Raw genomic sequence first — 15,749 nt, 5'->3', positions numbered from 1 at the left:
TAAGTATGGTCAGGATTTTCACCTTCAATGATGTATCATGAAAAAACCTTTAAAACTTCAGGATCCAATCTGCTAAAATTATGATCTGATCTAATCTAAATTTAATAATATTTACAGGCTCTACTCTTCATTTCTTTATTTTGCAGTTTATATTTTTAAGGATTAATTGAACACTTCTGTACAACTTGGTTATGCATCAGTTAACTACTGAGCAGTAGCTTAAAGTGTCCTTATTCAGAGGAGTTTTTGGTGGCCTCTACAGATTGCAGAGTACTGTTGTGCCAGTGGCTTCAACTGGGACCTCCATTGCAGGAAAGTTGGTCAGCTCCTGTTGGATGTTAAAAATTCCCTCATATGGGTCAAAGATCCACTGAATGCAATGACCTGATTACCTCCCACTCCTGAATTTGCTCCCTCTGGGTCAGGGTTGAGGCTCACTGTAGAGTTTGTGACTGCTACTTTCCACTTCTGGTAGCTGTTCAGTGAATAGATACTGTAGAGCTCAGTTTCCTGAGATCTTCATCTGGAACCTTTCCTGTGCCCTTAATTTTTAAAGAGTCTTTTAGAACCTGACTATTCCTTGTTAAGGGAGTGAGAGCTATTTTCCACAGATATTTAAATTTCCCAGGTAAGGGAGGGATATCCAAAATACTTCGAATAATTGGCTTGTGTGAAAATGAACCATTAAGCAAACAAAAACCAATAACAAAATCTTTAATCAGGTCTAACTGAGGAGAAAAGCAAGCCGCAATCCCAAAGAAAGGAAAGCTAACTAAGATGTGTGAAAGATATTGTATGATCTGAAAAATATTTTTAATCAGAAGAGAGATTGTAGTTTTAAGCCTCAAAATTCATATTAGATGTTCCCAGACAGATAACTTTGATCAGCTTGCCTGTTCCTTTTAAGCTCCAGACCAATGTGGCATTAGCAGTAAGTCAGTTGCAGTGGAGTGTTGTGTTGCTGCTGAATATGGCAAGAGAATACTAAAGAAGAGACAGAGGAAGGGAGAGGAGGATAAAGAGAAAAGTACAAAAATACAAAATGTAGCTTTTTATATAGATCAAATGTCCACAAACAGACATATCTTACCCTTCCCTGTTTGCTTTGGTCTGTTCAATACACTTAATCACACAATACTTGAACAACCATTTTAGTGGGGTTTCTTTCATGGTCTAGTCATGTGATGAACTAAAAACTCAATCTAATGATTCTCAACCAGGATGCCACACCCATGCATGATTCACAGGATAAACCCACAGATTTCAAATAGGAAACCACAGTGCCAAAAGCATTCTGACCTGTTGTGGTCTATCTCAGTTCTTTGCAACAGAAGAATTGCTCTATTTTTCCGTAGTCAAGAAATGAATGAAAGCTAAGAGCTGGTGTTTTCCAAAGTGTGCTCTGAGTCTAAGGTTGATAACCATTGGTTTAATCAAATTCTTTCTCCTGATACATGTATGTACAACTGAAGTGTAGAGATTTAATAACACAAGGAGGTGAAACTTTGTTTTGTAAGCTTCAGATTTGCAATATGTAGGATTGGAGTGGATCCAAGGGAGGTACAGTTGTGACCCATCCCCCTTTGATTCTTGCTTCACCCAAACTTTAAAACCAACTGCCTGGTGGTGGCAGCAACATTTCTATTCAAGCAGTAGTGCGGGAGCCAGTTGACTTCATGGTTCATTTTAATCTATTTGATTCCTGCTATTCTCTCTCCATTCCACATGTGTTAATGATCCTCTATTTTTTTAAATGGTTTTGATGTTCCACTATTCCAACTATCCTTTCTTCTGCAGTTTTGTTGTCTGTTGGCCATTCCTGGTAATGTTTGTCTTCTGTTTCACAGCCCTGCAGACTGTTTCTAGCTCCAGCTAAAAACCTTAGCTCAGGTATGATAATATTAACTCAGGCATAGAAGTGACTGACAAGTACTGGAGGCACTGTCAAGACACTCAAGAGGGCTAGATTTTGTTTTATGAAAACTCTATCTTTTGACAATTTTTTCCTAGTTTGTTGTATGTTTTAAACTTAACATATAATTAGCAAATTAGTGCACAGTCCAATAAATTTATATTTCTTTTTGCTTTGATCTTAAAATGAATAATATAGTGTTAGACCCCTATCATGTTACTAAAGCTTCTAGTTTCTGTTTAACTGGAGAAAAATATGTGTTGTTATATGTGATGATGCACCATACCATCTGCACCCCACTTTTCAAAAGCCCAGATCCACCCATGTGTAGGATGACAGGTTCAAGATCATGGCAAGGCTGACGCTGCGTTTTTGCCTTTCTGAAATAGATTAAGATGCACTTTTAGATTTATAAAACCTTACATCTTATCCATAACTAACATGATGATTTTTGAAAGAATTACTATTATGATCCTCTAAGCCTGTTCATAGACCAACACGGCTACAACCAGCAACCCTATTGTAGATGCCTGCATAGACACAGGCTGACGAAGAATAAAGTTCAGAGGGTGGAATAGGGTCCTTTGCAGTCACCAGGTTCCTGTATTAAAGGAGAAATGAAGTGTAGCTGCTCATGCTGCGGGGGAGGGGTGGGGCGGGGGGGCAGGTAGCTGCCAACGTTTTAGAAATTAGGTGATAATTTTCTGGCTATGCCAGCTTAATACCCATACTTCCTGTGTAGCATCTTCAGCAATTGATTTAATATGCATATATAGAGATGATATAAACAGATAAAGAGGGGAAAAAAGCAGTGAGGAAGGCATGGATTTTTGCTGAAATTTCTGTCTCTGTGTCTGAGAGCAGAGTAGAATACTGAGGAAGACCCAGAGAAATCTAGAGAAGGGACTGTGGTACATAGTGGGTGTGCATAATAGGGTCTTTGAGGCTATGTCATGGATTTTTATTAACAACACTCCATGTGCCCACCATCTAAAAGCTGAGTTCTATGGAGAAGACCTGTAAATAGAAGGATCTATAGACTGTTTTATGGACCCAGTGGCTGAACAATGGAGGACTAATGACTTGGACATGCTACATATGTGCTTGATATCTGGAAAGATCATGGAGCAGGTCCTCAAGGAATCTCTTATGAAGCACCTAGATGAGAACAGTGATCAGGAACAGCTGGCATGGATTCACCAAGAGCAAATCATGCCTGACTACCATGATCTCCTTTTCTGATAAGGTGATAAGCTCTGTGGATGGAGGGAAAACAGTGGATGTGATGTACCTTGACTTGAGCAAGGCTTTTGCCACTGTCTTCCATGACATTCTCATTAACAAGGTGAAGAAATACAGGCTAGATGAAAGTACAGTAAGGTTGATACATAACTGGTTGAATCATCATGCTCAACAATTGATCATAAATGGTCCAACATCTATTTGGGAAGAGGTATCAAATGGTGTTTCCCAGGGGTCTGTCCTGGGTCTGGTATTGTTCAAGAGCCTCATTAATGATTTGAATGATGGGATCAATGCCACTCTTAGCAAATGTCTGGATGACACCAAGTTGGGTGGAGTTGCAGACACTTTGGAGGTCAAGGTGAGATTTAGAGTGACCTGGATAGACTGGAAAAATGGTCCACAGTCAACCAGATGAGATTCAGTGAGGACAAGTGCAATATCCTGCATGTGGGACAGAATAATTGCATGTACAAATATAGCCTGGGGAATGACTGGCTAGGCTGCAGTATTGCAGAGAAGAACCTAGAGATTACAGTGGATCAGAGGTGCTCAACCCCCAGCCCATGGGCCAAGTCTGGTTCATGGCCCTTTGTCATCTGACCTATGGGGTTCCCCACATATCCAGAAATTTGCCAGCAAGGGAGTGGATCTAATTAGTCTACTCCACAGTAAAGCATATGTGTAGATGCACTCACTAGGTTGTATTAACAGGAGTGTCACTTGCAAATCAAGGAAAGCGATTATTCCACTCTGTTCAGTACTGGTGAGGCTTCACTTGGAGTACCGTGTCCAGTGTTGGACACACTTCAAGAAGGGTATGGACAGGTAGGAAAGAGTCCACTGCACAGTGACAAAATGATTCGAGACCTGTGTGGCAAATTATGAAGACAGGTGGAAAGAGCTAGGATTATGTAAATCTAGAGAAGAAAAGACTGAGGAGGAATTTGATAACCATCTTCAAATACTTGGAGGGCAATTACAAAGCTGCAGCACAGGAAATTTAAGTTGGAAATTAGGAGGCATCTGACTGAGGATAGTCAAGCACTGGAAGAAGCTGCCTAGGAAAGTTGTGGAATCACCATCCTTAGAAATTTTCAAGAGGATGTTGGACAGACACTTGGTTGGGGTAGTTTAGTCAGGGGTGATCCTGCCTTGATCAGGAGGCTAGACTAGATGACCTTGTGAGGTTCCTTCCTTCCCTACTTTCCTACGCTCATACATGTTTATATCGGTGTAATCAGCGTTTACACTGAGGACTGGACTTGTTGGCCTTAAAGCCCCTTTCTAGTCTTAGATTCCTGCAGTGTAAAAAAATCATGAACATACAACTTTTAGCACTGTACCTGCAAAATCAGGGGTAAAATTACGGCAGTGTAAATGTATGTCCATTGCCCACCATGCATGCCCACTGCTACTGGGGTAGCAGTCATCCCAAGGCAAGCAAGCTGTTATCTTCTTCCCTGCTCTGATTGGTGAGGCTAAGTAACAGTTGCCAACTGCCTTCAGCTACCCCAGAATAGATGCTTATCTGTTTACTGTGGGTGCTGGTACAAATTTTATTAAAACACAGAAACAATGTATATGAGTTGCATATCCAGGTCCTAAGAGTTGTCCTCTGCGAGGGCTGGGTCTTACCACTTTGTGCAACCTTGGACCCATACTTCAGAGACTCACGATTGCACTGGAAGCTGACCTGGTACACAGCTCTTATGTTTGGGGCTGGAATTGCTGCTGGCTATCTGAATCTTTGGACTGTTTATTGAGGAGATACTGAAGAGTTCAGAGGAGAGTTGTATGACTCCCATGTTTATTCTGGATATGAAGAGTCCAGCTGACACACACACTTATGTCTTACCACTGAGACTGAGCAGTCATCTCCAGGAAAAGATTGGAGGGGAGTGTGCCAGATATACCTTATACTGTAAATTTATGCAGCAGCAACCCAGTGGGAAAGTCTATGTCGGAAAACACCAGTAAAGTTACCACATAATAGTGGCCTAAGAAAAGTTTCACATGTATTCCAAATGCTGGCTGCTATTAGTTATAAATAAGTTTAAAATGATGTAATTTTTAAAGAAACTTCTATGCCAGCCATTTAAATCTAAGCAATACATTTTTGACTCCTTGAAAGGCTGAACGCTGATCTATACATCAGCAGAGATGTAAGCTAAAGTACAGGGAAAAGCAGAGGGCATCAATTATACATAAATTACTTCATTCCCTCCCTCCCTCCCTGTCTATTTCCCCAGGGACCTGGAGGTTTCATGGGTTTTGGCCCAATGCGTTTTCTGATCATCCTGTTGAATTTTAGCAGTGTATTTTTTTTTTTTGTACTTTTCTTCAATTACTTAGCCACAGGGCAGCCTGTGGGTTAGAGGAAAGTGAGAACAGCAGCATGTGAAAGCAGCCTGTTATTACTTATTAACTATATTGCACCATAGCCTCCCTTTTTTTTATAGAAGGCAGGGTAGATATATGTTCTTTACAGACATATTAAAGAAGGATCCCTCCTCTAAGGATCTTGCAGTCTGGGTTAGACATGGCACATAGAAAAGATAAGAGGCCCGATTCACTGCTATGCTCTGTCTGTTTCTCACTGATCCAGCAATTCATAGTAGTCATGAATTCAACACACAGCTGCTTTCTATCACCAGAACCACACAGTGCAGACAGATGTGTATCACTGAGTCTTGGTCTGATACTGTTGTGCAACAACTGGCTTCCTGATTTCCCCTTTAGTAAATGGAAGGCACAAAGAGAGAGAAAATCATAAGCAAAGAAGCATATAGGGCTGAGTAACAGTGAAGAAAGAAAGGGCTTTAACAGTGACACACAAGAAAGAGGACAGAAACAACACTTAGTGTACAGAGACACTTTACAGAAAGCTTTGATTCACTTGACAGGCAATACCAGCAGGAAGTCAAGAGACTAAAAAAAGTCTCTTGTCTACTCAGGCTATTGGTAACTCAAGACCCCTACATATTTTTCAGGTAAAAAACATTATGATTGAAATCTTGATTAAAGCAGAAAGTAAACTAATCAGTAGAGTATTACAGTAAGAACTATAGACAGCCAGGGTAGCTATACCCACTTAAGATTGCTCATATATTTCCATTAATGTATAACTTCTCTGAAGTTTTAATTTTTCTGGCTTCATTTTGGAATGTTCCTGTTCATCCAGGGAGCAGTTTCTCCCTCCATAAAGTCTCCTTTGAAAAGAGTTGAGCATGTAACCAATATACAGAAAGAAAAAAATGCAGCTGCTTTTTTTCCCTCCTCCTTCATAGATTCATAGATTTCTAGAGTCGGAAGAGACCTAACAGATCATCGGGTCCGACCCCCTGTTCCAGGCAGGAAAGAGCACTGGGGTCAGGTAACCCCAGCCAGATGCCTGTCTAATCTCCGCTTGAACACCTCCAGGGTAGCGGAAAGCACCACCTCCCTTGGAAGCCCATTCCAGATATTGGCACCCTCACCATAAAGAATTTCTTCCTTATGTCCAATCTAAATCTGTTCTCCTTTAGTCTGTGGCCATTTTTCCTGGTAACCCCGAGGGGCACCCTGGTAATCAAAGTGCGTCCCCTATTCCTTTCTGCCCCCCCCCCCAATGAGTTTGTAGGCAGCCACAGGTCGGCTTCTGGGAAAGACACTTGAAATTTAAAAGGTGGCAGAGTCATTGTACCAAAGTAATAGAATTGCTTTCCAGTACTCTGGTGAAAATCAGATTTAACCCAATAAAATTATAAGTGTTCATTTAAGCATATATACTGGATTATATTAAGCAATAAAGCTAACAATCTTCCATCACTCCACTGGTCACCCGCTGTGGTCAATTACAGTTTCTAAACTTGTGGGATAAATAAATATCAAGTGTTTAGCTATTGCATGTCTTGACTAAATTTAAACCAAAGTAAAGCCTTCTGGCACTACATATCCTATAATTAGCTAAGTTTTCCAACAGTAGTAAATGTTGCACCTTTATAGCACTTTTCATTCAAGGATCTCAAAATGTTTCCATACATTAATGAACTAAGTTAGTTAATCCAAGGACTGTGAAGGAGAACTGAGGAAGAGAAAAATTAAGTATCTGTCGAAGGTGACAAAAGCCAGTCAGACAGGGTTGAGAATGGAATCCCTGTTTTCCAATACTTTAATTGCTCAGAAATAATCTCATGTATGTCTAATACGCAAAAAAGACCGGATTGCTTTAAAGTGTATATCTTATTTAAAATTAATATTTTATCCTCCATCTAAACTTATGTAATGCATGTTTCTGCTAGAAAAAGTAATCTATATGATATTAATTTTCCTTTTGGAATGTCTGGAGGCCTGTGATGTGATACCGTTACTTATTCAGTACAACACATTTATGAAGATGCCACAAGAATTGTTGACATGCCAGTTACTGTTTTGAAAATATACTATCCTTAAGTACTAGAACTTTTTGATATCTGTGTTATACAGATCTTTTTTTCAAAATTTGCCTTTACAGTTCTATTTATATCAATTAAGATTATAGAGTAAATTTTACTTAAGGATTTACTTGAGGGAAAACTATTAAAATGCACAGAAAATTATGCATTTTAAAAATCAGGAGCAGTACTCCCAAAACCTTGTGCATCTACAAAATGTAAATATTGATTCATACACTAGGTATTTAAGTCAACCCCTGAAGAATCACAAAAGTATTTTCAAAGCTCTTTTTATAATATGTTGTTTCATTTTGTTTTCTGCCTGCCTTACCTCTGTGTTCTTCATTTTCTCTTTTCCCTACTGTTGCTTTGAGTGTCTTACTCCTTTGGATTGCTTCTCTGTAGCTTATGAAAGCTCATTTCTCTTGGAACAAATTAGTCCATAAAGTGCTAAAATCCCTGTCTTCTGCCTACTTTCGGACCCACAGTTAACTACCCCTCTCTTCTTAACAAGTCGTCATCTTCTACTTTGACATTCCACTCATGAATATGGTTTCACTGTGGTTGTGACAACATTGGGATTGGTGCCAGGGTGTTAGGGTTAGGAATAGAGCCAGGCTTGTATCACCACTTCTAAACAAACTACAATAGGAATATTGGTTTTTGAGTCTCAGTGGCAGAGGAGGTATTGTTTTAACACGTTTTCTGGAACTGAGTTTGAACTGTATTGAAATCCTGTTATAAAGCTTGTGTAGACAGAAACTTTTTTTCCAATTTTACTAGTGTACTCCCTCATTTTGTTTCTCCCTTTGAGCATCTCCTGCCTCTTACTCAGTCACTTTACTTTTATTGTCAACTTTGAATGTGCTTCCTGAGTTCCAGTTTGGAACTCTGTCCTATTTCTTTCCTTACTGTAACTTTTACTTTTAGTATGTCTTACTTGTCATTATGGACAGGGCCAACCCTAGGGTACAGCAAATCGGGGCAAATGCCCCACACCTCGTGCTTTGGGGGACCCCACGGAGCCAGGCAGAGTGGCCATGGCCCCTCCCATGGGGCCTGCCTGCTGTTGGCAACTCCACCCCGTGCCACAGAAGAAATGCAGAGACCACCTCCCTGGGCATGGGGAAGACCCCAGCCTGTGCCGTGCCTTTGTAGGGGTCCCACCGACCCTGCACAGTGTTAAGAGGGCCCTACACAGACTGATTTGTCCTGGGCCCCACACCCGCTAGGGTCAGCCCTGATTATGGACATTGTGAAAGGACCCCTGACCCTTTGCAACCAACTTCTGTTCTGTCATTGGCTTCCCTGGAGCCAGGTACTTCTTTATTGTGGCCTTGCCTCATTCTTGCTAGTTTAAAGCCCTTGCCTAGAATCCAGTCCAGTTCAAGGAAATGCTATGCTGTTCCCATTCCTCCACAAAGGAAGACCACAGGTATAGGCACACAAGCAACTTACCACAGGTTAAAATTTACTGCACGTTAACAGTTCCATGGTAACTGCCCAGGTATATATACTTACTCCATGGTAATTCAAAGCTCACTTAGGGCTACTTAGACTTCAGTGAAAGAGGAGTAAGAAAGGCTAGCTTTGACTCACTGTGGGGTAGAAGTGGGCACAAGGGCAATTACCATGGAGCAGCCAACACCTAATAAATTCCCAACCCTTTATCTGGAGGTAAGTGGTTTGCATCTCTATATTTGTGGGCTCATACCGTAGTGTGATTTGACCCTGGACCCCTCTAACCACTTCAAGAAGATCAGTTTCTTCTCTTGGCCCATGTCTTCACTACTTTGGGCTTTTTAAACTAATGTCACGTTTTCTAAGATTCTAAGACCCACGAATGCCGCGTGCCCCGGGAGGCTAGGCAAGACACAGGGCCACCCACAGGCGGCAGTGGTGGGGGTGTGGCAGCGGGGAGCTCTAGCAGGCAGCCACAGGGGGGGCGGGGGGGGGGGGTGGGCGGGGGGGGGCTCTAGCAGGCGGCCCCAGGGGGGGCGGGGGGGGGGGGTGGGCGGGGGGGGGCTCTAGCAGGCGGCCCCAGGGGGGGCGGGGGGGGGGGGTGGGCGGGGGGGGGCTCTAGCAGGCGGCCCCAGGGGGGGCGGGGGGGGGGGGTGGGCGGGGGGGGGCTCTAGCAGGCAGCCACAGTGGAGTCGGGGGGGGGGGTGGCAAGCGCTGACCAGTGGTCAGCAACCATCTGCAGATGCCACCAGCAGTATCGGCAGTGGCGATCGGGGACCACCCGCAGATGCCGCCAGTGGTGTTGGCAGCAAGGGTGGGGGTGGCGAGTAGCAACCACCCACAGGCGCTGTTGGCAGTGTCGCAAGCACTTTTCACGGGGGATGCACTGCCAATCTTAGGGGGTGTTCATGCACCCCCAACGCATTGCCAATGCCAACACCATATGATGGAACTAACAAGACACATGTAATACTTTACAGTTGAGTTGCACTGCTTTTCTGGCTTCTTATTCCCTCCCCTTGTTGTATTTGCATGATGTGTCTTTGGATGGTGAACTCTGGGGAAAGGAATTCAAATCCATCCATAGGACATCTGCCACAGTGCTGATACTGTCATCATTGTCATCATTATGTTACAGTCCCCTATTGTAAGCAATAGAGGAGGTGGGATAAAGAAGAGATATAGAATGTCACATAAGCATGAGCCTAGTGTACAGTGACAATGAAAAAATAACCAGTGCCATTTCCAGGATTATACATTGGCTGGCTAGGTGCCATTCTGGTATCCCTTCCTAAAAAATTAAAATTTGAATAGATGACCAGTGGAGGGGAGGTAAGCACCTTCAACAGAGGCATTCAAAAACAGCCAAGACAGGACAAGGGAGAGTGACATAGGGAAATATCCTGCATGGTGTTTAGTGTTAGAAACATGACTCAGCAAGTCATTTTCAGTCCTTTCATTGTTGATGGGGTGGTATGCCAGTTTAATGAAAACTGGGCCTTTTTTTTATTCTGCAGCATCTTTCTTGTGTGTCTCTGTGTGTGTTCAAGTAGGTGCTTATTAAAATAATATTGTACAGAGGTATACTTTTTACATCTTTAGAGCTCCTTCTGGAAAAAAAAATTGTTCTGCCGAGGGATAAACAGACAGCATGGAGCAGATAGAAAGGGGGTTTTTAAGAATATTTTTTGCACACTAGGCCATTAACTCAAATCCCACTCAAATCAACAGTGCGCTGGGATTATTCTTCTTGGATGGCTGTTTGGTGGTTTTTGTGGAACTAGTGTATGGTAGCCATTGTGCAAATAGCTCAAGCACACTTGACATTTATTGACAAGATTATTATCATGCACAGTGGAAAGAGACAAACTATCTAATGAGTCGAGAAACTGAATTACATAAGTGTCCTCAAGAAAAGTGGTGGGTACCCGGGTAAGATAGTGTGGGGGAAACTGCTTTTTGTTTACCCGTGTTTTGTAAGAATATTTGGTTTTGTTGTTTGTTCATATTTTTCAAAATCTACCTTTTTCTTTCAGAGGTACCAAAGCCAATTGTTGGCTTTCAAATTATTCAGTTAGATGGAGAGCCAAATTTAAACATGCCATTTGCAAGTGCAACTTCAATGACTTTGCGCTGACGTCAGTGACTGTGGATCTGCTTACTTCAAGTGTGAACTTGACCCAATAGAGTGTGATACATATTGCTGTTAGGGTAAAGTTTGAAGCCTCGACAGTTCAACTGTCAGGAGTTACACTTTCAAAAAAATGCAGTAAGCTCTTAGATGTCACTGCCAACATCTTGACAGTGCCTATTATTCTGACAATTAGAAATGGAGTTTCTCTTATGAAAAGTCCTATAAAATGGAATACAGAAGAAGAAGCTTTTCTGTAGAGATGTTGGAGTACTCTATCAAAGCTCTTGTTGCAAGGATGTGATTTTCTATTAAATTCAGATGGCTGTTGTGTAACTTCTGCAGAGCCTCATTAAGTTCTCTGGAATCCAACTGACTTCATCCCTGTACTGTTCCATAGGTCTTTCTCATAAGAATTGTTCCCAGAATGGACAATAGCAATGTGAGAGACTTGAGGTTATTCTGAAAAGTTAATGGGGGACATTTTTTTCAATCTGCTTTGCCTGAAAGACTTGTTATTATAGGCATTAGCTTTACCTTTAAAAAAAAAAAAAGATACCAGTACCTTCTGAGCTCTGTGTGTCCCAAATATGTATTTAAACATCCATAGAGATTGGATTGTGGTAGCAAAATAGTCATGGTGACCAAAATTACAACAAACTTTTCTTTTGTTCTCTCTTTTATTAACATTAGGTGTTCTGTGCCTGCCAGAGAGCCTGAATCTTCACAAAGACCAACAAAGGTCAAATAAGCCAGGTGAAGTCCAGATTTTTAGCCAGTCGGAGTTAAGGACCATCGAGCAGTCCTTGCTTGCTACACGTGTGGGAAGCATTGCTGAACTTAGTAAGTACAAGATAGTCTAAGGTATTTTCTCGTTTTTGGGTAAAACGAAACCAATGTTTTGTGTATTTTTTACTGAAAGCATGCTAGAGCAGGGGTGTCAAGCATATGGCCTGTGGGCCAGATCCAGTCTGCAGAGCAGAGACACTCAGCCCACAGGCTTTGCCCTGACTCTGTAGCTGTGATGTGGTGCATTCCTGGAGTGGCAGCTGAGTACCCACCATACTGGGCTTATTCCTATGATGCTTTTGGGGAAGAAACAGCACTGCTCTCACATGGATGCCTGTCTGCCACCATGGGTAGAAGCTGTGGTGCCAAGCTTGTTCCTGTAGTGCACGTGGAGCTCCAGCACAGTGGCTTTCACTCAGGCACTTGGATGCTGCTGTGAAAACAAGCTGTGGTGCTTCTGGGGCTCCAGCAGCGTAGCTCTCACCCACTTGGCTGCCAAGTGCCTGGGCAAGAGTAGTGGTGCTGGAGCTTGAGCAGAACTGTGGGAAGAAGCCTGGAACCATGGCTTCTTCCCAGGGCTGCAGCCAAGAATCCAGGATGCTGGGCTTCTTCCTGCCAGGTTCCTAACTGGCTGGAGCAGACACCACATGCAACACCCACCCTGCATGGGCCCCACAGTGCTGCATGCGATGCAGTCCCAGACCAGCTGGAGTGGACGCTATGTGCACTGGATGCAGCATGGAGAGTGTCTGTGGGCCCAGTCTGGTTGCAGGGCCAACCCTGCATCATTCATCTATCCCAGGGGTGTCCAGCCTTTTTGAATGTGGGGCCGGGTCACGAACTTTATCACCCAGTGGGCCGGTGAGCCATATTCAAAGACCTCACAGGAAGCGGTCTCACATCAGGAAGTGATGTCATGTGACCTTTGACACCAATGAAGTTGCAGGAAGTGACAATGAAATGGGCCTGGAAATGTGGTTTAAAATCCAAAATAAAAACAATATAAAAGCAACAATGAAATAATACCAAACACTTGACTAAAATAAACACTGTCACATAATGAAAGAAGCATAATGCAAGTTGACAGATCAAATGTGGAAAAGATATCAGCCAGAGTAGAAACTAATCAAAGGTGGAGGGATGTGTCTCAGCAGGAGACACCTGCGTGGCGCTTCGCAGCCTCTGCCGCTCGCTGCCTTGCAAGGCGCAGGCGGGAGGGGAGGGAGGAGGGAGTGGGGGCTCCTCAGTGCATCCCAGAGGCTGCAAGAGAGAGACTTGCGGCTCAGCTGGTCATGGCTGCAGCTGCAGCTGGGCATGGAGCGGAGTGGGGTGGGGAGAGCTGCTGCCAAATGCGGGAACCCCAGTCCGGGCTCCTCCTTGTCCTCCCAGCCACAGCCTCCCTGGGATGTGTGGGAAAGGCACCCTCCGCTCCACCGCTGCCTACCTCGCTGCCTCTATGGCTGCGTGTGCCCGCATCACCTCCCGTCCCCAGCAGCACGTGAAGCCCAGAGAGCCACAGCGCCTGGGGGGAGACTGGCTGGGGGAGCAGGCACTGCCTTGCTTGAAGCAGGCGGGTGGGGAGGCAGGTGCAGGCCGGCCGTGCCAGCGGCCACTGCTTGGCTTCCCGTGCGGGGCCGCTCCAGCAGCATAGGGCACAGGCACGGGCTCGTGTTGGGGTGGGGAGGTGGGGGAAGGAGCACGGGTGCTCCCGGACATGCATCCTCCCCACCAGCGACTGACATGTCCCAGGCCTGTGAGCAGAGCCACTCCTCCGTCCCCCAGTGGCAAAGTTCTCATGTGAAGGCTCTGTTCTGCGCCTTCTCTGAGCCTGTGGCACCGGCTGTGGCCCCCCGGGTGGGCATCAGCTCCTTGGGGCGGCTGGGTGGGCGGGGCTGCTCAGCAGCCACAGCCAGCACCACCCCCAGCCGGGGAGGGGTCCAGCTCGCGAGGGACCTGGCTGGGCCACACCATGCTGATGCAGTGGGTGTGGGAAACTTGTCCGTTCCCCAGCCCTTCAGCAGCCATTAGGAAGCTACTGAGGGGCTGGGGGAGGGAGAAGGGGTTTCCCATCACAGCACCGCAGGCCACAGAAAATGCCTTGGTGGGCTGCATGGCAGCCCACGGGCCATATGTTGGACAAGCCTGATCTAACCCATGGACTAGTCCCAACCCACTGATCTGGCCCACAGGGCCAGATGTGTTTGCCACCCCTGAACTAGAGCATAGAAGTACTGATGATTGTGCTTTCTTTTAGTGGTAGGAAGGAGGGCTTCTTTTTGTCCTACGTGGCCCCCCTGCTGGTCAGTTTGGAAGCTGAAAGGTGATATGAGCCATTGGGAGGGAGGAGGTAAAAACAAAGATGATACCATCAGCATTACATAGGTTAAGGCCTCTATTCTGCCTTTCCTCCCCCAACATCCAGCAGGAGGGAAAAATGAAACAGAATTAGATCTGTAGGAGAGGATTTAGCTGCCTGGAAGATAAATTATTTGTTATTAATCAAAACACTTTTTGAGCAGTGTGATGAGTTATGATACCTGTCAAAATTCTAAAGCTTTGATTTCAGTATGGATAAATTATTTATAGTTTTCTCAGCACCACTGAAACATTGTGTGTGTTGGGAGCAAATGCTGTGTGAATTCTAATGCCATGTCGAAATGGGGAGACTGCAGGGGTGTTTCTTGTTAAGGTTTTGATTAAGGGAAATTTTTATGTTACTTGTTTATACTGTAGCCTCCAATTCAAGTATTTAGCCAAGTGGATGGATCCATGTACAGATGTACGAGTGGCCTACTTTGGTGCATTCCAAGATGACAAGATGGTTGTCATACGTGTTTGCCAAAAATACAGACATATCATTCTTCAGGGCTGCAACTGGAAAGTGTCCCCCATCCAATGGGAGTTGATGACAATTGTGTGCTGATATCTGAAAACAGAATTAGGTGCTTCAAGTATATTGACAGTGTTCAGAGAGGCTCATCAAGCAGGGAGTCGAGGCATCTCCCTTTACTTCTTTGTACAGCTATCACACTGCAAATGTGTTAGCAGGGGTAGTAATTGGCCCAACTTGTGATGTTAGCTACTCTTCAGTATGTTACCATGTGCACATGCTTATCCCATGGCAAATGCGAGACAACTTACCCCTTGCATGGTAAATGAAGGCAGTGAAAGCATGGAAAGCTACCTCGCATTTACCATAGGATAAGATTGTGCACCTGGACACTTAATGCAGAGTACCTGATGAACTGTAAGTTCAGACTTTTATGAAAGTCACAGAAGCAAGATAGTTCATAGATTTCATAGACATTAGGGCTAGAAGGGACCCCGGAGGATCATCGAGTCCAGCCCCCCGCCCAAGGGGCAGGAAGTCAGCTGGGGTCATAGGATCCCAGTAAGATAAGCGTCCAATTTGCTCTTGAAGGTGTTCAGTGTAGGTGCTTGAACCACCTCCGATGGCAGGCTGTTCTAGACCTTGGGGGCTCGGACAGTAAAGAAATTCTTCCTTATGTCCAGCCTGAAACGGTCTTGTAGTAGTTTATGACCGTTCAACCTCATCATCCCTTGGGGCGCTCTGGGGAACAAACATTCCCCCAGATACTGGTGGTCACCCCTGATAAACTTAGAGGTGGCCATCAGATCACCCCTGCCTGCGCTTTTCCAGGCTAAAGAGCCCCATGGCTCTCAGCCTGTCATCGTAAGGTCTGTTTTCCTGACCTCTGATCATGCACGTGGCTCTTCTCTGGGCTCTCTCAAGCTTCTCCACATCCTTTTTGAATTGTGGAGCCCAAAACTGGATGCA

The 15,749-nt window shown here is 44.4% G+C and overlaps 1 protein-coding gene across 1 annotated transcript in view; it reads left to right on the top strand.

The window, feature by feature from the left end:
* BTBD11 (BTB domain containing 11) overlaps window positions 1–15,749 on the top strand; it is a 356,390-nt gene that overhangs the window by 212,604 nt on the left and 128,037 nt on the right. Inside the window, exon 3 of the mRNA XM_019515813.1 lies at window positions 11,855–12,004. Within this exon, the coding sequence (XP_019371358.1) occupies window positions 11,855–12,004 (150 nt within the window). The remainder of the gene's footprint in view (window positions 1–11,854; window positions 12,005–15,749) is intronic.

This window comes from Gavialis gangeticus, unplaced genomic scaffold (genome assembly GCF_001723915.1).
Source record: "Gavialis gangeticus isolate Ggan-Ray unplaced genomic scaffold, GavGan_comp1, whole genome shotgun sequence".
Classification (NCBI taxonomy): Eukaryota; Metazoa; Chordata; order Crocodylia; family Gavialidae; genus Gavialis; species Gavialis gangeticus.
The sequence above is the reverse complement of the archived record's forward strand: the minus strand, read 5'-3'. Positions and strand labels throughout refer to the sequence as shown.